This window comes from Takifugu flavidus, chromosome 4 (assembly GCF_003711565.1).
Source record: "Takifugu flavidus isolate HTHZ2018 chromosome 4, ASM371156v2, whole genome shotgun sequence".
Taxonomy (NCBI): domain Eukaryota; kingdom Metazoa; phylum Chordata; class Actinopteri; order Tetraodontiformes; family Tetraodontidae; genus Takifugu; species Takifugu flavidus.
In genome coordinates, this window is record NC_079523.1 from 5,223,155 (window position 1) to 5,247,421 (window position 24,267).

Below are 24,267 nucleotides of genomic sequence, written 5' to 3' on the forward strand. Positions count from 1 at the left end.
TGGCACCCTATGTTAGGAAACAGTCTCAAAACTGTGAAGACAAAATTAGTCCGATCACAAGACGCAGCCGTGCAATAGTGTTGTTCCCTCCTAACCAGATTTTAATTTGCTGCCTCCGACAGCTGGAACTTTACCGCCAAGCTTTGTGGGTAATCAGTCCTCTGCCCTCATGCTGGCCATCCGAGAAAGTGAAACCGACGCACGAGAACTGGCTGCAAATGAGGCCACGTCACCGGCGGCATGAATAAAGCCATTAGATCGCAGGGTTTACGCGTTTCTTTTAAGTACATATATTTTTTTCCAAATTATGAGGAAATGCACCTCAGGATGATCCTGCAGTCATAAACCTCTTGGGAGCTTGGCTTACTCTATCTAGACTGAACTGCAGTAAATGAAATTACGCATCAACGCGTCTCCACAGCCCCCGTGCGTCACCTGTCCTCTTTCTCCTGATACCATCTGCCCTTTCTGAGGAACGAGGTAAGATGGCCTCTTACATCCATTAGCTGCCCCTCTTAAAGATGGGGGGAGGGGGGGTCCTATCTCCTCTGCAACACACAGCTTTATTCCAGCTGCTAAATCAAACAGTTACTGTTTGTTTAAAGTGGACGGATCCACTTCGCCACGAAGGAAGAGAGAATTCCACTTCGGGCCGCACCAGAACTGCTGATACTGTATCTGCCTGTGGGTGCGTCCGTGGTACTGAACTACTACTTCACGCCTCACTTTTGCGTTAGCTGCAATCGAAGGACAACACGATCTTCCCTTCTTGTCACTTGACTAATCTGCCCTCAGTCGGACCCAAGCAGATCGATCTGTAATGAGCCTAAATGAATTGGCTGGAAAAAAACCCTTTTGCACTTCGTGGCGCGGAGGACGCGGGGAGGGAAGGACGCAAAAAGTATAGGGACGCGTCCCCGGAGTGCCACAGGTCTTACGCGGAGAACACCACTTTTAGACTTGTGTTTGCGTGGTGTGTGTGTATGTGGTGTGTCTGTGTGGGGGATTTACGAGATACGTAGGTCGTTAACAAGCATCGACCTCCTCTGTGTCTTTACGACCACAGATCCAGCTCAGGGCAGTCAATCAGCATCATCAGCGCGGCGCAATATTTCAGTGCAGGAATAATTGATAGGGCGCCCGCTGGTGCGTAACAGAGAGGCGACGGTGATTAAGTTCTCCTTAACATCTCACTGCATGGAGGTGCTTGGTGCCAGGCGCGCGTCCATGCTCAGGCTGCATCCCAGCGCGCAGTGTGTCGATGCTACAAGATCTCTCAGATGATCGAGGCGGAGGATTGCGCGCGTGTGAGAAATTACACCCCCGTTCTGTGTAGATCCATGTGGTAAACGAGAGGCCACTAATTGGTTCCAACCATTAAGAGAGAACCCAAGTATTGTGAGACTGCGCGTACAGGACCAGCGCTTTGCCGGCCTAGGCTAAACTAAATGACATCAGTGAGGAGGGAGGGAGGGAGGGGGGTCTGAATGGTGAACTGGGGCGGGCGCTGCTGCACGTGTTCTGAATGGGGAAGACGGACTCGTATCGCATTTCTCACGTCCAATCGATCCCTGCTCGGGAGGAGCGTCGGGAGCGCAAAACTATCACTCCCGCATCACCGTGCCATCACTCCAGCGGTCATCTCCCCTGCGACCATCACGCCTCCGCGTGGAACTGGCGCGCAGGGGTATGAACTTGTGTCGGGTGTTCTCCACACGCACCAGCCGGCTTTCTCAGTGGGGGGGAATTACGCACTTTTGACGACTTTGTCCTCATTGCGGGCTTCAGGCGGGACGCGTCTGAGATCATGGCAGCCTGGAGCACATCGCCGCCGCTTGAGCTCGGCTTTCTCACCCGGATCCGGAGGGTTTTTGCTCCGCTGTGACAGTAGTCCTGCTCACTCGTGTTTGGGTGCGCGGCGCGGAACTGAAACAACGTTTCAGAGGAATTGTCCCATTTAAAGGGAAAACAAATCAGTGGAGTTGAAGCAGAAAGTGGCAAAGCGCTCTCAGCTGGATTCCCTCTAAAGCCCCGGTGAGCATGACGTGGAGTTTACACATTTAGGTAAGGCGGTGTTTCTTTTATTCCAATTCAATTCCTTTTATGTTATTTATGTCTGATCTTGACATATAGACGAACAGAAGAATAAACGAGGATGGGTGAAGGACTCGGTGAGGGACTTTTCCTACATTTTGTCAGTTGGAAGCAGGAGAGAGAAGAGAGTGATCACTGGCTGACTGGCTCGCCAGAGGAACTTTAGGGATTCCAAACGGAAACCTCCCCGATAAAAGTCACTCCACTCCCTCTCCATGCGTAATTTCCCTGCGTAAAACCGACGCGTCGAAGTATTGACGGTATCTGTTCAGGGGGGATGTAAGGTGGCAGGGATGTAAATATGTGTTCATTCGGATTTATTCGGACGTTCCTGATTGATCAGTGAGGGCGATGCGCGGACCGGGCTCCCTTTCACGCACCTTTGTGATTGTGCGGAGCCCAGGGGAGGCGTGAGGTTCCCGGTCAAATTGTGCACAGGAGTCTGGTGGTGCGCCCTTGAGGCTAATAGACACACACAATCATGCTCTCTCCCCCCTCTCTCTCTAACACACACACACAAACACACGTACACACACACACTTTTGTGTTCCAAGATAGGAAAATGGGAAACTATACTTGGTACATGTTAATAGGCTCTGTAATGAGAACCAGCCCCTATCAGGCTGTAGCGTTAGTCATCCTCGTATCCATCCCTCTCATGCCCCCCTCCCCTCACCCCTTCCTCCTGTCCTTCTTCCTGTCCCCCTCTATAGGTCCGCAATTGGTATTGTATTGAAAGTGTGTAATAATTTCCCCCATTGTTTTTCAAGCGTGTGGTGGTGATCACTTCACAGTAAGTGGTGTCATTAGTGTGGCAGAGGCGGGGTGGTGGGGGTGGGATGGGGGTGGGCGGGGGGTGTTGAGGGAAGGAGGGAGGGAGAGGTTTGCAGGAGAGGATCGGTGCAGGGACCTAATTCTCATTGACAGTCACATTAACACAGGAGCAGCACTCTTAATCCTGGGGAGATTACTCTCTCATCCTAACCACACACACACACACACACACACACACCACACACACACACACACACACACACACACACACACACACACATACACACACAGCTTCTTTACCTGCAGATGACTTCTCTTCGTCTTTGTAACCCTTTCTCCATCCTCCCACGACAGTTGATCACACAAACACACACCATCCTCCCTTTTTCTACTCTCTCTCTCTCTCTCTCTCTCTCTCTCTATTGTAAGGGCCCTTCCATCCCTCTTTTCTCCTAACACTCCTTCTATCGCTGCTCCCAGTGGTGGCAGCCACGGCATTGCCACAGTTGACATCTTTGGGGAGCCGTTCAGCTCTGCATGACTCAACAGCCTCCTATCTATTTACCCCACAGAGGGATGCTCAGGATGACTGGCTGAGAATGATGGTGATGTGTGTGTGTCTGTTTGTGTGTGTGTGTGTGTTTGGGATTCTGCATAAGGACATAGCCAACCAGGAAGATGACAGACAACAGCGGAAGTAAGGAAGGGTAGAGTTGAGCATAGATACGGTGTCTGTGTGTGTGTGCGTGTGTGTGTGTGTGTGTGTGTGTGTGTGTGTGTGTGTGTCTGCGAGCTGTGATGGGGCTGAGGTGATGTTCCAAAATGAAGGGAAAAGATATTTTTCCATATTGTGTAGACAGACCGAAAATGTGACCCAAAAGGGATGAGCAGGAGCACTTCTCTGATATGACATCAGGTTCAGGGAAAATAAATAAATAAATAACTAAATAAACACTCGAGACTGATTTTTTTTTCTCTTCCAAACAGCAGATCCATGACTCTAATGGAGGCCAGGGAGATGTCAGATCAATGAGAATGGCATGTATCTGTTTCTTGCATCCACCACAAAAACCACAGGCGGACAAAGGTCATAATATAACGTTTCTGGAAAAAAATGCTAAAGTTGAGACTTTCATGAGGTGTTGATCCTTCCTCCCACTTCTACCTGGTAAATAAATTGCTCTATTATTACAAAGAATGCTGAAGTGGTGGTAGATTTCAGACATTCAGCCCTTATTCTGCACTGCAGCTGGCGCTCATGCGAATCTTCGTGCATTTGCTCAGCGTTCCTGCAGGTGCTGATTCTTATATCTGGGTCATCAAAAGCTGATGCTTGAGCTTAGCAGGTGGATCTGCCAGACCTTCATGATCTGACCACCGGACTCAACATCCAACTCTGCTCCTGTCCCACTATAAACAATAGTTCAGCTTCACCATTGAGTCTTTAAAAGTTCCCCATGATGTTGGATCCAAGATCAAAAGCCCCATTTTAACTAAAAATATTATTATTAGTACATATTAGGATGCTCAATGTCCATTTTTTCATTTGAAGTCAGCGATGATATCCCGTTGTAGTCATTCAGGTGTCGTTTGCCCACATGGCCATTGATGTCCTCCCTCTGCTGGGGCCTAAGCCCTCATTGCATGGCATGTGTGTGTGTGTGTGTGTGTGTGGGGGGGGTGTTCTCTCAGACTCATGTCAGCCAGTGCCAGAAAAGGCCTCGGCCTGCTGTTTGGCATCATCTCAACCCTCAATCTCTCAGGTCCTGCCTGTACCTGCAGCTCGCACAAACACACCCAGAAGACCGGCAACGGGACAGCAGCCATCCAAAACCACTCCCTTGGCTTCTGCTGCGCCCTGCTCACAGATGGCGTCGTGCATTTAAGTCATTTTTTAAAACTTCTCTTTTGCAAAAACTTAATTTGACTGTGTTTCAGAGGTCTCAGGGGGACATCTTCGCGGCGCTAACTCGCTGTGACCGTGACTAATCTCCTGAGGTGAAAGTAATGATTGTAATTGAACGGGTGTGGCTCCTTCCCTCGGTGTTTTATCTATCACCTTGGATGCAATCTGCCGCTCCAGTCGCTTGTGCGTCCCAGTGCGAGGCGGCGCCTCACCGCTGGGTCCCCTCTGGCAGCTGGCAGATGTGTCGCTAACTGGTGTGGGGGAATTCTGCTCCACCAGAGATGACTGAGGAGCGTGGGTAGGAGAGGAAGTCTGCGTCCACCTGGTGCCTGCTGGAGTTGATGGTTTTGTAATGAAAAAGGGTTCCAGGGTCAGTCTTGGTGTCCTACTGATGTCAGTCAGTGGGGGACAATATCCTGTAGCCTGATGTCGGGACAAGAGAGGAGGAGGAATCATTATGTTCTAGTGGTTTAAAACGCTGGTGTTCTTCAAGAAAACCTCCAAAACAAAGATGTTTGCATGGGACCTTTTTAAAATCATTTCTTTCGCTACGTCATACCAAAATTCCCACATGTATTAAAAAGAATTATAACCTGTTTTTTCCTTTCGGTTTTTTACATGACACTCAAAAATTTGTTTACAGTTTTCTACCTTTTGGATGATGACAAAGTAAAGCAACAGCCAGCATCCTTCCCCCAAATGATTAAAAAAAGGATCCATGCAGATATTTGTAGGAACCACACAAAGCAACAGAGTTGTGGCTGTGCGTGCGCTCGTTGGTGCGCCGTCCTCGCCGCTCTACAAGCGGGGCCGGGTTAGAGGCCCCTCTCATCTCTGCGGAGGACAGCCGTGCGGTGTCGTGCTCCACAGAGCCACAGACAAATTAATTCACTTATTGACACTGCTGACACGTCCCAGCGACTTTGTAAAATTAACAATTGATCAGGCTTCCGCTCTCTCCACAGTTCTCCTCTGACACACACACACACACACACACACACACACACACACACACACACACACACACACCTGACTTGTCCCTGGCTCCTTCATTTGCCGGGTTATTTTATTCCCTTCTTGCCTCAACGGCTCCCTTTCGTGTGGTTTGCTAATTTGGCATTGGCACAAACAGCATTTAATATAATTAACGGCAAGCAATTCATTAGATAAAATCAAGGTGCTCTCTGCATATGTTGTGGGCAGACGGCACAAGTGTGTGAGGTCATAAAAGCAGCTTCTTATTGTTTGTGTCCATTGATTGAAAACAGAGAGAGAGAGAGAGTAGAATTTTGCTCAAACTTAATGGCAGATTGCTAATAGGAAGTTTTTAGCACCTTTCTGAGCCTGCTGGCCACAGAGATCCAGGCACAGAGACACACTCATGCATGCTTTGGCTTTGTCTGTTATATGGTTGCACCAAACCGTGTTCATGGGGAAAAATGTCCCACACTTGGCCATAAATCCAGGTAAACTGCTTCATGCAGGGAAAACAGATAAGCAGCAGCACCGCAGAGCTTTTTCCCAGTGAGTGGAGCGGTGCATAAAGACTGCTTTTTTTCTTTCCGTTTCATCATCAACAGTCGGCTGCAGTCAGCGAGGATAAAAGAGGAGCGACAAGAGGACAAAGACATCAATACTGCAGCTACTTTGGCCGAGCGGAGAAGTAAAGCAAACTTGCAAAAAAGTGTGGGTGTGGAGACGTCTGAGTGTCTCCTTTGCTTTTTCCTCCCTTCCATCCACCCTTCAATGCTGAGAAATGCTAACTTCTAATGGTTTTTTAGTGCTTTATTAGAGTGCAATGGATTTAGAGCCCGGGCCGTACCCCTGAGGAGGGGCTGCTCTGTTCTCTGTTGGCTGTCTAGAGTTTTAACTGTGCATCTGTAAAATAGAGGCCACAGAACCGGTTGAATACTTGCGCTAATAACTCGCTATTAAAACTGAGATTGGGGCTGTTATGCAAATGTGTCTGCATGGTGTTGCACAAGAAAGTGTGCTTTGTGCAAAAGCACCTCTTCTGTTGTGTGACAGTGTGTGTGTGTGTGCCAGCTGGACCAAGACCCCCTGTTGTGAAAGTCAAACACACATTAGACCTCATCACCATTACTGAGAGAGAGATGAAAATAAGCTGGGAGAGGAAGAATAAAAGAGCTGGGTCAGTGAACAGCCAACAGATATTAAAAATGCCTTTCAGCCCCCCACCAGGGTGAGAGGAGCAACAATGAGAGCGCACGAGTCCCCCCATGCGTGCAGAGACGCAAATGTTTCGAGGTCATCGGATCCTGAGATGGTGGCTTGTGCAACAAGGTGGGATCTGGACTTAAGTGCAGGCCGATCAATGGGGCTGTAATGGTAGCTCAGAGCCACGGACGTCCCCTCGCTCCTGCACGTCAATACTGGAGCCAGGTAACGCTCCTGAATTCAGACTTTCCTCTCTCTGTTTCACTCTGACGGTGAAACCAATGACAGAACACGAAGGGGTGTGAGGAGGGGCTGATGGACACATTCACAGAGATTCCACTCATTTGTCCCTCTTCTTCTCAGAACTTCTGGATCCTGGAATTCTTCTGCTGGGTTTTAGAGCTCTCGGGACACACACACACACCCTTTTCCACACACCCGCTGACCTGCAGTAGCAGAACTCAACGATGTTCCGACTCAGAGGAAGACAAATGCGCCGAAGCCCAATATTACACCCCCCGACTGGATGTTAACACTCTGCATATCTGCAGGAATCCGAAACGCAGCGTGTACCATTCCACCGGGCTTTGTGCTCTCACCCGTTTCATTTCCAATATCTCTCTGCCTCAGGGAGACGCACTCAGTTTTACACTGATACGCTTTTTTTTTGTTGTTGTTGCCTTCTTGGTTCATGCAAATACAATCAGAGCGGCGCTGCACTGGTGTGATACTGGAGTTATCTTCAATTTCACCACCTTGATTTCTTTTCACGCATGCTGGAGCTGAAGCACAGCCCAAACTGATCTCTTCTGCTCAGCGGTCCATACATTAATAAGGCTTCATTTAATACAATTTAAATCTCTTACACAAATCTTTTCAGTTCAATTCAGACACAAGATTAGAGTCTTGGACATTATGAGATCGATAAAACCTTTGTGTTATTCATTATCAAGTCTGATTTAAGAGCTGCAAACAAATGAGATCCGGCCAAGGCCAGACAGGAATATGCAAAACTAGTGACACGGAGGTTACGGTGTAATGGTGCAGTGTTTATTCACCACAGGAGATCAGATCTGTCGAGCAGAAACTTCCTGTCCTGATGATGTAATCGCTGCCACCGCTAACAGTTGAGCGTCAGCATCATCTCAGTCAAGCGCAGCGCGTCCCCATGTTTTATATATCCTACAAGTTTCACAGGAACGTGTCAGTTGTCATGTACACGGGTCGCACTGACATGTGTATGATTGTGTGTGTGTGTGTGTGTGGTGTGTGTGTGTGTGTGTGTGTGTGCGCGCAAGAGCCTCGAAGTCGCTGGTGCATGATGTAGTTTTGACGTGTGGGGCGCCAGGACACGTTTTCGTCTGGATATCTTATTACATGCTCATGTCACTCTGCAGGAAATGACACAGAGCTCACACACACACACACACACACACACACACACACAAAGAAAGGATGCAGCACTATTTCATATATATTGTCTTAATTGAGGCAATTTTCAGTGTTCTTATTTTTTAATTAAATTTTTCACAATTTTTTTACAGTGCCAAACTCCACTAGGATCCTATTTTACAGTTCTAAAATCTCAATGCTTTTTCCTCCACAGGGATATAAATGTATATATTCTTTAAACATGAGTGTACGTGAATTCAGCTGTTGCCATTGTATCGGCCACCAGGGGGCAGTGTAGCCACACCTATTGTTGGGAGTTGCTCTGTTCCCGGTAGTTCAAAGCAGGAGGCCTGAGCTGCACATCAATGAGTCCTGATGAATAATGAAGGTTCCACGAGGGGAGAGCATTTTGTTATTAATGCAAATCTGTTGTCTTTCATTCATATTACAGCGTTAGTCCCTTTGTCAAGGTGGCCACGTGTTGAATTAGGTATGTTGACACCCGCTCAGGGGATGGGATGGAATGGGAATTTACTCCTTCTTTTTCTCTCCCTCCCACGTCTGTTCACACGTGTGAATGAGTGACAGTGTGTAGAAGCGTGTGCCTCAGAAACTGTCATTGAGCTCTAATTAGGGAGGATCTCCTGTTGTTCTCCAACGCTGAATTTACTTTGTAAATGCTGTACAAGCATTCGCTCATGCATGTGTGTGTGTGTGTGTGTGTGTGTGTGTGTGTTTGATCATCAATGTTGCAGCTACCAAAACATTGAGCAGGTTTTTTTTCTTTTATACACTGTTTTCAAATTGTGTTATCCTAACGGTTTGGCCTCCACATTCTGAATACGATCTGTGTGTGTGTGTGTGTGTGTGTGTGTGTGTGTGTTTGATCATCAATGTTGCAGCTACCAAAACATCGAGCAGGTTTTTTTTCTTTTATACACTGTTTTCAAATTGTGTTATCCTAACGGTTTGGCCTCCACATTCTGAATACGATCTGTGTGTGTGTGTGTGTGTGTGTGTGAATGAGAGATAGAGAGTGGTGTGTGATGTGGGGGTCACATTCAGCCTGGGGGTAGGTGAACCCACTGTAAACAATGCATCTGACAGAATTCTGCCCTTCACATCTCTCTCAGCGTGCTCGTGTGTGTGTGTGTTTGTGTGTGTGTGTGGCTCCTGATATAAGGCGGCCCACCGGAGGCCACCGTGGTACCCCTCAGCAGGCTGACCTCTCTGACCGGATGTCTTTGCACCTCCTCTCCTCAGGGACTTCTCCAGTTTGAGGTGAAAGGAGGAGGCACAGGAGGAGGCGCAGGAGGAGGCGCAGGAGGAGGTGGAGGTGAAGGAGGAAGGCCGAGGCATCCATCTATGCAGTCATGTCCTGTGCACACTAAGAGGAAGTGCGAACAAGAAAGAGACAACCAACAGGTGAGATGACCTGGGAAACGGGAGATCTCCCCAGAATTGACTGCTGGGACTTGTTTATGCTGTATTTGATACATTTCTATATTTAATTTAATTTCTTTATTTCAAATAAATGACATGTTTGCAGTGATTGCTTGATAATCTGGCGGTCCCAGATGAAAATCCAGTTATATTTAATGTGATGACCAGTGCTGCTGGGTTAGCTGTGACTGAATGTGCTGGAAATTCTGCTCAGGTCTATTTTTGAGGCCTTTTCTTTTTCCTCCCTCCCTCTTTTTCAACCTTTGCTCCTTCTTCGCTCATCTCTCTCAGGATGAAACTGTGGGGGAGGTCAGCTTGGCCTCTGTGGGTGGCCTACGTTGTTGCCTTGGTGATGTTCTGCGATGACCCGGCATCTGCCGGTGCCCCCCTGGGACCGACAGGTACGTCAGGCCTCGACAACGGGGTCAACAACGTTTTTTTTTTTCTTTTTTAATGATTAGCTCCAAACTCGCACAGACGCAAACGCCACTTCAGCTGTCTGGAGGAGTCATCACAAAAAGATCTATGTGGGTGAGATCAGCAGTGATCGTCTCAGCTCTTTTGTGGTTTAGCTTTATAACAGACTGAAAGTGTGGCGCTGTCCATGGCCGGTTGCTATTGCATGAACTAATATTAACATTTAGTTAATACTAAAGGAATCAGTGGAATTTATTTAAAGGCCTGCCAGCTCAACCTGGAGAAATCCACCCTGACCTGTGACTGACAGGCAGAAAACAGCAGTAAATTAGGCCTCCGCTTGTTGGTGACATTCTCTCCATTCACCTCCTCCAAAGACGTAATCATGACAATTTCCCTAATTGTACCCTCTGAATGCTTGTGTTTTTAAGGTGACCTTTATGTGGCGCACAAATGCTATCAGTATCCAGCCGGCGCTCTCACTGATTGTGTTAGTTGCCTTTTGACGGCTTGGAGGCCGCCTGCTTGCGGCAGGGACACTGCTAATTGCCGGTCTTGTGTATTGTGAAGGTCAGCAAGGGGGTTTCGCCCACTCTTTATTCCGCTTGAGCGTGTGAAACGCGATAGCTCGCTCCCAGGCTGATTGACGCCTTTCATTAGGAGGTTTCCTGTAATTGGTGGACCTGTTGCCTCTGAATACCAACATGACAAACACATGGCAGGGTGAGGTTATGAAATAATTGGCTGTATGTTATGACTGCCTGATAACTTTTCCACTCAAGTGTTTTGACTGTTTTGTTGCCAGGTCAGAGAGGTGGTTTTGATGCTTGAAGCGGGCACAGTACCGTTTACGACCACACGGGGGCACTGGAGGCAGAAAAATGCATTGGAAAATTTGTTTTTTCAATTTTTTTTATTACTTTTATTTAATAGAATATTTTTAAATTTTATAGAGTATATAGGATTTATGATTTTTTTTCAAATTTGACAGGAGGAAGGCAGCTTTTATTTTTTTGATAAATTGCACACCGCTGCTACCTGCCTCTCTCTCCGTCAGCCTACATCAATAGCCCGACAATCCCATCAGCTCGCCTGGTCGCACCCACTCGCCTCCACCGGTCTCTGGCAACACCTTCTTCTGTTTGACTGACGCAGGGATGGAAGCGTTTATCCAAGCTGGAGGAGACTTTTCATCTCGGTGTGCTGCAGTTACAGTTGGAAGGCCGCGGCCGAGTGGTTTAAGGGCAGACATTACATGCACTCTTATTTCACGTGTGTGGCCCGGCGGCCGACTGTTCGAGGACACAGCCGAGGCGTCGTGCACTCATCAGGACCTGATGGAGGGAGGAGAAAATGATCTCTGTGCTGCCAGTGAGGCGGTGCGTTACACCAAAAATCCCTGCTCGGTTTGGTTAAATTCAGCGAGAAGGGCTGCGAGGTGAACGTGGGCTCAGCGATGATGTGAATGGTGGAAGGAAGACGCATGTGATCAGAAATAACCGCGTGCTTTTTCATTCTGGATCTTCATCCCTTTAATTAAGGATGTTGCATATTTCCCTGGCTGCTTTGTGTACCACTGAAGGACCAACTGATCAAACAATGAAGCGGTTTTAGCCTGATAGACCTGCAGAATGAAACATTTTTTAACAATTGGATCTGCTTGTGTTACACTTTTTTTTGCTCCAATAAAGGCAAGAGAACTGCAGACGTTCTGACCTCAGCGGCTGAATAGCAGAGAGCAGCTCTGTTGCCCCCGACAACACAAAGCTGCTCTTTCCTGTCTTTCTGCCTCTCCCTGTCTGGATCTCTCCCCTCTCCATCCTCTTTCTATCTCCCTTTCCTGTCTCGATGCTTCCCTTCCTCTCCCCCTATCTTCCCATCTCCCTTTGTCCCTCTCTCCCCCCCCATCGTCCATAGACGGTTCATCCTTACGTTAAGTGTTGAGCTAATTCCCAGCAGGCTTTCATGATAATGAGGGTTTGCCTGATCAAAACAAAGACAATCTGATTATATGTGAGGTCAGACGTCACTCTGTGATCCCATCACCGTTATCGCTGCTACAGTGATGGCGGCCTGGATGAGTAGTGCCCTATTTCATTATTTTGGACCTTTCAGAACATATTGGTGTGTGCGTAAGGGAGCGTGCGCAGGTGTGTGTGCACGTATGGGGGCAGCAGCTTGGGGGACAGGAGTGTTGGAGACAGAGGAGTGAGGGAAATGAAAGTGGAGGGATGATAGTGGAGGGGTGCCCTCAGAGAGCCTCAGATCATTGATGGGGCTCTCTGGAGAAGAGAACAAACAAACTTTAAATCAGAAAGGATGAGAAGGGCCACGGCCTGCGGAAATGGAACCCTCTACAGTGTCTGTGTGTGCGTTTAAGCCGCACGTGTGCACACGCGCGTGCGTTTTCCCATCTGCCCGCAAAAGCTCATTGAGCTGAGCATGAAAAGTTCTGGAGTGTGGGTAAAGTCACGTAGATAAATGAAATCTGGGCTTATGGCGCCTTGTAACCGGGGTTCTTTTCAGCGGCTATAGAGAGGCTTATAGGTTGTAATGTCACCGGGATGGTTTGTTGTGCTCTGGGAGAAAAGGTGCCAGAGCCCCCCCGGGGAACACACAAAGAGCTTTGAGACGGCAGCCGCCGCCTGTCCAGCAGCCAGGAGCAATAATTACACACAACCCAGGCAGGGACGGATCTTCCTGTAAGTGTCCACCTTCACTCCTCCAGCACACATTTCCTCCATGAGCAGCCTGAATGAAGGAGACGTTTTAAAGTTTTGATTGCACATAAATTACGAATCGCTGCGGGAATATGTTTGCCACCGGAGAGCTCGGGGCTAAAGTGAAGTGCACCCATCACCGTCATTAACGGGAGCGGGCGAGATAATCAAGGGAAGATTAGACTCTGCCGGTGTGTCAGAGGTGTCGAGAGAAAAGCAATTATTCCCCGAGCACCACAAACAGTGTAAATGAGAGATAACACAAACTGTACTGAACGGTTTCAGGGTGCCCATAATTCTTTTAGTGCGCGTGTGTTATTTACAAGCGTATTTGAAGCTGAAGGAAAACTCAGTGAATTTGTTCTGTCTCTCAGTGTCCTACCAGGTGAAGCAGGGCACGTGTGAGGTGGTGGCCATCCATCGCTGCTGCAACAAGAACAAGATCGAGGAGCGCTCTCAGACCGTCAAGTGCTCCTGCTTCCCCGGGCAGGTCGCTGGCACCACGAGAGCCCGGCCCTCCTGCGTGGAAGGTAAAAACAAAACAAAACTCACCACTGCGGGAGGCTGTCCGGCCGCCGCTTCCTGTCTGGCCGCAGGTGACCCCGTGGCGTGAGATGTCGGTAGATGTTTGTCCGTGGCAGATGTGTTTGCTGAAGCCCCAACAGGCTTTGGTTAAATAAATGAAACGAGGGGTGTGTGTGAGGCATCCCTGGGAAAAGCTGCTAGAATGACTTCAGAGTCGAGGCGAGCATCCAAATGGCGCCGCAGTGACCTCAGAGCGCTCTCAGTGTTGAGAACCTGGAGTCACAGCATTTCCCAGCCTTTATGAGCACTTTTTGCTCGATCACTACTGCTTTTTCCTTTTGTTGAACTCCATTTTCCCTCTGGCAGGACAGACCGGGAGCAGATGTTCTGCACTTCTGCTCTTTCAGGACATTTGACGACCGTGACCCTTTTTGCGTCCCACACTCGAACCGTACGCTCCCTCAGCGCCATCACAACCGGTGCCCTCTGGCATCCACGGGGCTCCCTGGAGATCGTGAACGCACCAGCTCAGTCAGCCGGATCCCGGTCAGGCGCATCAGATCATCTGTTCGCCGCTCCATCAATGTGTTTTTGTTCTGGAGCAATGGCACACTTGTGCCATTTTCTTCCTCTCCAGTCTGTATGTCCAAATGTAATAACCATGGCATTTGTAATTACACCGAAACTCCACCCTGAGACATTCACACGCAGAGACATTTACAGAATGTCATACTTTAAAGGCTGTAATTATTTTCATTTGCATTCTCTAACACTCCCAGAGAGGTTTGAATCCCCGCTGAGTCACTTAAGAACAAACTATAAACCTTTAATTATACAAATCTGAGTGTTTGACATGTGCAAGTGGAACAAAATGTTCAGCCAATGTTAATCATGTTTAAGTGGGTTTTTTGTTTCTTGAATCACTGAGGTGTTTAATGTTTCCATTTTGTGGCCTTCATTAGTCCCTAATCAACATCGAATGTACCTGATTTGCAGCCTGAGGTGCACAGTCATTCCTTCCTGTGCTTAATTCAGTCTAAACCGCGGGAGTGATTGATGCAATCCACCTCGCTGCTGCCTGTTTTGAACTGGCTGATGCTATGTCAACATGTGGCCAGTAGGGGGCGCTTTTCGCATTCGAATTCCTCAGACGCTCAATTCAGCATCAGAACTCTCCTCAGCCAGCACTGAAAAGTAAATGTGTTGTTTATTTAACCTTTGTGATGAGTTCCTAGATGGGAACAAAGGCTTGATAATGATAGGATCAGGCAGCCATTGCGAAAAATGATTGGCTTTGTAATGAAAGGGAGGGGTGGATAAATCAGGAATCATGTGAGAGCTTGCAGAAAAAAGTGCTTGTTTTATGTTTGTTCACTTCTCCTGAAAGACTCGGTTCAGTTTTGTGAAGAGTCATCAGAGGCTAATTGACAGCTTTTATTGTGCTGCTGAAAGTCATTCAGAAGAAAGAAAGAAAGAAAGAACCCTTTCTTTCTTTCTTTCTTTCGCCCCCCCAGAGCCTGTGCTTTCCCTTTTCCCTCTCACCTCCCACCTGTAACTCCATCCCCTGCTTCATGAGTCACGCTCAACCTCTAATTTTACAGTCAGAAAAGGTCTCACCTCCCCCGACACCTTGCCATGCCTGCAACACGTCTCTGCTCGGGGCCACTCTCACCTCCATCAGGCTCTGGGTTGCTGATGGAGAGAGACCAGCCCGTCTTTGTGGCCAGTCTTTGTAGAGGCGCTGGAGTGTAAATGAAGTTACATTATTGATGCCGGCTGAAAGGGGAGTAAATGGTGGCGGGTCCCATTACTGGCTGCTGCCTGGTGGGGGCCATTACTGTCACTAAGTTTTGTTCGAGTGAAGTCCATCCATCAGAAACACTTTTGCCCGTTTAGGTCTTTGTCAGGAAGCCGCGCTTATCATCGGTACCGTCTGAAGGTCGCAGGAGTAACGAAAGAAGTAAATAAATAACTCGGGGAACATTTTAATAGGTTAATACTGCGTCTGATGGAGGATCTGGTCCCATAACCTTTAATGAATGTCACCTTAAATCGTTACACTTTTAGCTGCTCGGTGTCACCCAGAGTTTTGCTTTTTCTAAGCAGAAAAGGTTTGAAGTTAGAGGTTGCACATAACTGAAAAAAGTTAACAACTTGCTGCTCTGAATATCCGAGCAGTAACAGTAAAAATGGCTTTGAATCATCCCGCAGACGGCACCAATAAAGTGTGTTTGGCAGCGGGCGCCACACAGAACTGGAAACTTGATAAAATGCCGGATGAGTGAATTTATTTGGTTGAACTTGGACACGCAGACGTGCAGCCTTTCATTACAGGGCAGACAAATCCAGTTTAGCGTGTGAGGGCGCGCCGGCCTGCTGTTGTTTGCTCTCCAAATCCGCTCACTAACGTTTGACTTTTGCCCTCCTGCGCACGTCGGCGACATTTCACAGAGCATAGTCACATTCGGTGACTCCCCCCACCACCAACACACACATTTCGCCGTCATGCACGCCTGGCCACGCTGGCGGAGACGCAGCACGTCAGTAAATCATTGTGGAAAGAGATGGATGCTGCTCTCCGGCTGCTTCTGTACTACAGGATCACTGAGCGGAACAGTTACAATGCCTCAGGGCATCCCAACCTCCAGGTCCATCCCCAACTTCTTCTTGTGTGTGTGTGTGTGTGTGTGTGTGTGTGTGTGTGTGTGTAAATAAAAGAGAGAGGGAGACAGGACACCGGATGCCCTTTAAATATTAATGACCAGGGAACAAGGGCAAGAGACTTCTCATGATTGTGCTTTTATGGCTGACACTCACTGCACTGGGGCAACATATATGTGAGCATAGACACACCCACGCACGCACACACGTGCACACTGTCTTTACATTGAGACTTTACATTGAGTTCCATTCATTTTTCATCCATTTGTTCCTCCTGGTGTGCAGTCAGGAGTAATGGCTGGCGACAGCCGCGCCTGAGTGCGTCACAGCCTATATTTGACCGACACAATGAGTTCGACCCACTGAATTTCTTTATCTCACTCATCCATTGTTCTCTCTACACAGTAAAGCTACTCCAGGCCCGATGATCACCTGACACGATCAATTTACAGTGTACAATTAGCAGCCCCAGATATTCCAATTTTCACCTGTCTCTTCTAGAGAGCTGGCGTCTCCTTTTGTGTCATTAGCTTTATCTTTCCAACCAAGAAGAGATGCATCAAATTAGCTGGTGTTGACGAGCACTTTGTGAACAAGCGCTATATAAATACATTAAGTGTTAATTGGGCATCACAGAGATTTCTATGCATAAACAGCGCTTGCTTCCTTCTCTAATCCAGCTGTGATGGTTGTAGCTGGAATCAAAAGAAAGTACGATAAAGATGGAGGGGGCTTGTAATTTCAACTTTGTCCACTTGATGTCACAAACATTACAATTTGGGTCGGTCTGCAGGGAGATCCAGACCGGATTGGTTGAACGCGATCTGAACTGACGTTTGACACACGCACACAGACGCACGCACTTTAAAATGAGTGACACTCATCACGTTATGGTTAGACTGACGTGTCGTGATCAGTCAGAGGTGGAGACGGAGCTGTGAGGAGCCTCGTAGCACCAAAGCTACAGAGAACTTATTTAGAGGGCCCCAGAGACTCCAAGAACCTGGGGAATAGCATAGCCTCAGTCCTCGGCTTCTCCTAATCACCTGCACCTTAAGCAAAGCAGCGTCTAGACGGTTGCCCCCAGCGGAACCCTCGCAGTCTCAGCATGAGGAGTCTAAAGAGAGACGCTTTGAACGCAGCGCCGTAATGAGGCGATTGTAAGGGTGATGAAATGTGTGTCTGTCTAATTTAGCATGCGCACCTTTTGGGAATATAGATAGAGAATTTTAATGAGACAGATGCAATTAGACCTCAGAGATACGTATCACAATGTGTTATTCTCCCTTTTCTTTCCCCTGGTGGGTCTATTCTCACTGATGATGTTGAGCCATTTTTACATTTTCACAGTTTTTGAATATGCAGGTGAATATTTGCATGGATGCTCGTTCAGAAAAAAAGAGAACGTCTTCTTTAAAACTGTGCTCTTTCTGGGGACCTTAATGGCAACTGAGCATCAAACCAGTTGCTGAAAATGGTGTTGAGGTGGAGAAGCAGCTGCATTAATGGGCCTTTGGTATATACTGGGAAGAGTGGGAAGCTGCCTGCCTGTTCTCCGGCTCACTAATGAACCAGTGCCGTCTCGCAGACGGGGTGTCGTTTTGTCCAGCTGTATGTAAAGTGGAACGACTGAGATGGTGAATCTGATATTTCCAGCATAGGTTGGAAACAGCCGCTATTAAAACCAACACTCGAAATGGTCGTCCTGCGTCACGGATGGCATCGCGCTGTGCGTCATGTCCACGCCCTCCCTGTGTAAGGACCATGTTCCTGAACGCCACACAGCTTTCAGCTGATGAGCCCGTGCATGAAAAAAAGAACAAATACAAACAGGCTTTTATCATTAACCGGCGGGATGAATTGCAGAGCTTTTGAACTCTCCTCATCAGGTTTCTTTGTGGTTGCATTCACGTCTCAGACTTTCCAGCCATCTTCAGCTTGTTTTCCTCCTCTCTCTTTAATCTGCTGCTTTCTCCCTGCGATAGCCAAACTTAAACAGCCTTTTTCCCTCGCCGGCGCTCCGTCTCTGCCTCTCCCAGTTCCCCCGCTGCTCATTTCCACACTACAAAGCTGTTTTCTTTGGTGAACACCTATTATTCAGCCCGGTCTCTTTATTTATCGTGCCCCCCCCACACACACACACTTTTTCTCTCAGTCAGACTTTTCTTTCCCCCTCGATGCTGGAGAGGATTTATCCACGTTGTTGTGCGTTAGACAGGAAGAAACGCATTTTCCCGCCAGCTCGTTACTTCCTTTATTATAGACACAATAATCACAATCCAGGCACCAGTTGGAAAATCTCCATCTCCTCAGAGCGGATGGAAAGAAGAAAAGAATGGGTGGATAATAGTTAGGAGGGGGAGACAAATCAAGTTATTTTTGGACTTGGTGCTGTCAGATGGGGACAGTAGGTCAGATTTCAGGATAGATTCTCCAACTCAACAACGCATATGCACACGCTCATGCACTCTTATCGCTCCACAAATGTATTGGGATGCAACGGATCTGGCAGATGCCCCCCCCCCCGAACATTCCCGTCCCTGTTACGAGCAGTGTTGGATTGATCCTGCTGCTTTATTATAATCCTCTTTCGTAATTGAAATGGTATCCATTGACTCACTAATTATCCCTTCTGTTTTGCTTATCACACTCAAAACAATGTAGAATTCATGATTCATCTGAATTCTACCGAGTGAGTCACAGTGGCAGCGATGCACAGCAACCCTCAGGATGGCCGCAGGATCGGTTATATTCAGATGTGCCTGTGGGCAAAACGTCACATTTCTTCTCTTCTGTCTACTTTATTTTATTTCCTTTATCCTGCTGATGCCAGACTCGCCCATTCTGCGCAGACTTTAAGATCCCATACGGAGGGATTACATTAATCTGATTAAAGAGGCTAACTGCTGTATATTTTAGCTCCAGTGGAAATCACAGTAATTATATTACAGATGAAAAAAAGACATGGCTGCTAGAGATAGTGGAGGTTTGAGCAGGAGGTTTGGAGAGCCTTGGAGGAACAATCAGCACCATGGACAGTGCCTGTGACAGCTACACTGTAAAAAAGATGCTGTTGGTGCTACATTCTTATAACATTGGCGATCACGGTCAATTCAGCACTGTCAGTCCTATTTTATGTTGTGTTCTGTTGTGCTTTTGCCCTCAGCTTCCATCGTAGCCCAGAAGTGGTGGTGCCAAATGCAGCCGTGCATGGACGGAGAGGAGTGCAAGGTCCTGCCTGACCTGACCGGCTGGTCCTGCAGCACGGGCAACAAAGTCAAAACCACCAAGGTGAGAACTGCGTCTGCGTGTCCTGTCCAGGTCGTGCTCGTGTTTTTTAGGTCTGATAGCGTTCCCAAGCCAACCGGGTCACCTGTGGATTCATGCGAATTACCAAATGATTTTGCTTTGTGTTATGAGACACCATGTCACCTTTTTTATTCTATTCAGCAGCATGTGAAATTAAAGTTGTCCCAAATGGATGCTGAGAAAAACAAGGTGTTTTATAAACAAAGTCTTTGGTCCTTTGGGATGCATACTAATGAGTCCGCACTTAAAAAAAACAACCCAAACATCTGCAAATAACATAAAGAAAGTCTACTTGACAGACAGGACTTAAGTGAGCCTTTTGCGCTAATCCGCTGTGCCATTGTTTCCTCAGGCGAGAGGGTGACAAAACATCTGATGGAAAAAACCTCCCGCCGCGTGACACCGTGTAAACCCACGCTTTTCAGATGACATAAATTAATTTAAACGAGGGTCCTCTGCGGCTCTTTTGTAAGATGCTGTATGAAAGCTAATTTAGGGGACAGACGAATGCTGCGTGCTGTGTGTGGTTGTGTGTGTGCTCGCCGTGGGATGCAGCAGGTGCAGTTTATTTACAGGTGAGTTACAGTTGTGAGAGAAGTGGCGCTCTCTCTCCATAAAAGTAATTGGCAGAGAGGTGGTACAACAACGCAACATCTGTTGCTCTCATTAGAATGCATCATAGCCGGGCCCTTCCACAGAGGCTCTACAATTAAGAGTCATAATTAAATTGGTGAGTGGGCCATACTGAGAAGCAGCAGCACTGCTGGGCTCAGTCACAGCGAGAGGAATTAATGACCCTCGACTGAGCGCCGACTCTGGGACGGAGAGGTGCACTAATCCTCGTTCTGCTGGATGCTGTTTTAATAAAAACTTCTTGATCAGTTGATCGGCAGAGAGGCGGATGAAGGGACATCATTGTCCGTAAGGCACCTCGGAAGCACTGAGCAGTTACTGGGAGACCTTGTAGGAGCTGTCGCACAAGGCAGCGAGACATCGATTCCTTGGCAACGGCCTGGCGAGGCCCCGCGCTCTGGCTCCTTTATTCTGCGCTTGCCTGACCTCCTTTCTCATCCTCGGTATCGCAGCCTCTGCAGTGGTCTGCCGCTGTCCATCTGTTTCACTCCCACACAGCGTAGGTGTGTTGTAGAAAGAGACAGATTGTCCGTCCGGGGTAATAGCGTAACAAGGAACTGCAAAGATTCCTCGCCACCAGATACGCGCTTCCTCGCGTTCCCTTAAATACACATGGCATTCTCTTGTGGCTCGAGCTGGAATTTTAAAATGCAACCGTATCTGTTTAGTATAAATAAACTGCGGGTGGGGTTTGTCGAGAGAAAACAAGCTCCCTGCGTCTCCAATTACACATCGTCTGCTTGTGTAAACAACATATTACACCTCGGAGACATGTGAAATTCGGCGCTGACACTGTTGGTCGACGCAATCAGCCAGCTGGACTGAAAACAAACACTATCAATCCAGCGAGACAGGGAGCCAGAACGGGTCTGACTCTGAATATTCGGCGACTCTGAAGCAGGAAACAGAGCCGTTTACTGTAATTACATGTCTGTCTGACACTGATTGTCGTCTCTTATCTGTGATATCGTCTCCTCCTCAGGTCACACGATAGCGAGACAACCGCCAGGCCGGGGGGAAACCTGAACTTCTCCACGACGGATGATTGACTCAGCGATGGGAAAATGGAGAGAGAGAGACAGAGGATATCCATCACAAATCACATTAAACTCTTACACATGTCTATGGGGAATCACGTGTGGAGCACACGTATGATGGTATTTGTGAGTCCCGGACAGCCACGTTGCATCTGGACACAAACGGATGCTTTGCCAATAATGGACAAAATGGATTAATTTATCCGTGGGCATCAGATTTCTTCCCGGATTGAAGCGACCCAAAGGACATATTTCAACTGAGCATTTGTTAAGTGCGAGATGTGATCCGTAGAGACCCGCTGTCGATAAGTAGAGCCTCAACCGGGAACAGATGGGGATCATTTGGGAGGAATGGAGCAGATAGCAGCTCATAACTAGCAGATAGCAAATTAGCGTAAAATTGCTCCTGTGGGTCGAGTCGCCACCGAGGAGACGGTTTCTACGGGAGTCATCTTGCAGCTCCCACCCTGAGCTGCAGCGTAGGACCATTATATATTAAACCTTCACGTACGATGTTTGCACAAGTCCAAGCTTTTGGGAATGTTTTTTGCTTTTCTAGAGCCCCCTCCCCATCATTTGCTGTGAACGTCACATGACTACGAAGGTCATGAAGGTGAGCTTTTTGTAAAATGCCCCCTCCTCCCCCTGCAGTAGGTATTTGTTAAAAAAAGACTCAGTCAGACGAGCTTTGCTTACCGCTTGATACAATATGAATTAATAAACTGCGATTCATCTGTCTCTTATTTTTAGATTTGAGGTTTTCAAGCTCAGCCTTCAGAGTTATATATAATTGATCCATTATATTACCTTTTATGTTAACTGTTAAAAAGCCCCATAAAACATTCAAACAAGGAAGACTTCTTGTCTTGTTTTTGTATCTTAAGTAACGTTTTCCCTTTCTTCCTCTAAATCTCCTTAATCTTTTAAATCTGGGTATTTGAAAAAGGACCTTTCAGCTATAAATCTGCATGCAGTGTTTTCTTTGTTTTTTTTTTCTTTTTTTACACACTGCTGAATATTTGCCTCTGCTCGCTGCACCATCCTCCTCCTCCTTATATCAATAACGCACACAGAAATAATTGCCACCTCTTTGGAAACATGTTTTTTCTTTCCTTCGGGGCTCGATTGTTTCTCCCGTGAGTGAGTGCAATTGTGGCCTGAATAACCCAACTTGCACTGCGTAATTATCGCCGCCTTTTCTAACTTTCACAGCGCCTTTTTTGGAGTCATTATCGCCATTTCTTGCAAAATCCTGTGTCATACAAAAATTGGCCTAGATAAAACTGTCCTCCATCCCTCTGCTGCTTGTCCTCGCCCGCTGTGCTGTTCCAGATCCGTTTCTTCTTTCTGAGGTAGAAGCAGGTGCGAGTAAAATGACTTTTTCTTCTTCTGTGACATGCGAGCGGCGAATGAATCGGTCAGCTTTCCTGGAGAGTCGTCTACCAGGGGGCTGTTCCTCTGTGAAGCCCCTGCTCTGCTTTGTGAGCTATGATAAATGGGAGTGGCTCCAATGCTGAGCTCGAAGCCAGAGGGATCTGGAGGGACGGTGGGGCTTCCACTGGTGGGCAGCGCCGCTCTCTCATTACTGGATGGCGGTGGGTTCCTCCCAAGACGGCTGATATGGGATATTTTTAGACCTGTAGTGCAGCACTTAAGGCGAACACATCACAATGCCCTCTTCATTTGGGCAGCAGCCCAACAATGGCGCACATAAAGAGGCCATATGATATCTGTCACCCACTGGTGGGTCTGTGCTGTCCTGCGTCTCGCCGAAAATTCTAGCCCAGCCACGTGCACACGACGATGTGAGACTACAGACCCTCGCTGCTTCTGCCCTGCACCGCTCCTTTGCAGCAGAAAACAACACGTGAGGACAGTTTGCGGCGCTCCCTGGTGGTCGGGGCTCATTGCCAATCTATGTGCACGCGCTTACAGTTAGCACTGATGAGCAAGCTGGTCAGCCCTGCAGCAGAACAGAAGTGCACCCCCCCACACACACCTTTGCCAATTTATGAGGAGGAAGACGACTGTGCAGTGAGAAGCCTCAAGGTATCTTGGAGGGATTTTTTTATTTCCATATTCGACTTTAATGAGATGTTACACAGAATGCAAATTTAGCAGGTTTTTAAGTGAATAGCATACATTCGCTTGTTCGTTGCATCCAAAACACTCCAAAAAGTTCCCTCTTTGTTTTTAGCTTTAGCTCTTGACGATCACTCTTTAAAAAAGCATTCGCTGCAAGGCGACGCACTTGTGTGTGGAAAGGTTTTCGAGCCTCTCAGCATCCCATGGAGAGCGGCTGCTTTGCTGTCCTTGGGTCAATAACTTGAAGCCAAAAAACACGGTTGCAAAGGAACATGCTAATGAGAGCGGCCAGACAGCTGAGGTTTTACGCGGCAAATGGAAGAACAATGAGCCGCCTCGCTGCAAAAGCAGAGATAAAAAGGTAAAGCTACCGCGTCTGCGATGGGGGACATGTGTGAAGAGGCGTTTAAGGATGTCTTTGTTTATGCATTAGCCATGCGAGGCTCTCAAGAGGCCACTCGCATCGTCAAACCAAACACCTCCAATAGCTCATCATCTGGCCCCTTTGCAATTCACACAATCGGTGCCCAGAGAGGAAGAGAAATAAAGGGATGAAACACCCATGTCCTGGCTTATGCATCATCTTTTGTCAAGTCCAATTTGTATTAGCCTCCAGCCATAGATTGGAATTGTGGGGTTCAGGATTCCTGTTTATTGAAAACAGAAATCTACTGACAAAGTGACTCTGCCAGAGAGACGTGTGACGACTTGAGTCAGCTCTTGAGCAAGAGAAAAAAAAAATCTGGCTTTCTGAGAGTGACATTGATTTAATATAATTCAGAGGGAGATCAGCTGATAAAGCAGTCCTGATCGGCGCTATCGGTGCTGGCAGTTGTTGCTCGCGTCACCTCAGGAGGAGCAGGAGCAAGTATTTCCTCTGAGATCGCGTTTGTTGGATCAGCTTTGACGTATAATTACTGCAATGGACTCTGATGTGTGTACAAACACTCGGGGAAATACATCACTCTTGCTCCTCCTCCGCCTGCAAGCTACGGCCACCTGAAAACCTGTTTGGTTGACTTCATTCTGTATTCTCCTGCAGTCCGTCGGGCTGCTGAAACGTGGTCGGATGAATTCGCCACCTAACAGATCT

The 24,267-nt window shown here is 47.7% G+C and overlaps 1 protein-coding gene across 1 annotated transcript; it reads left to right on the forward strand.

The window, feature by feature from the left end:
• The first annotated feature begins 1,525 nt into the window (after nt 1-1,525).
• Nucleotides 1,526-21,944, forward strand: tafa4b (TAFA chemokine like family member 4b). The gene is made up of 6 exons (XM_057030914.1): nt 1,526-2,064; nt 9,608-9,769; nt 10,079-10,188; nt 13,299-13,454; nt 19,277-19,401; nt 21,035-21,944. Exons 3-6 carry the CDS (start codon nt 10,080-10,082, stop codon nt 21,044-21,046), a joined length of 402 nt encoding a protein of 133 aa, XP_056886894.1. The 5' UTR covers nt 1,526-2,064; nt 9,608-9,769; nt 10,079; the 3' UTR covers nt 21,047-21,944.
• The last annotated feature ends 2,323 nt before the right edge of the window (nt 21,945-24,267 follow it).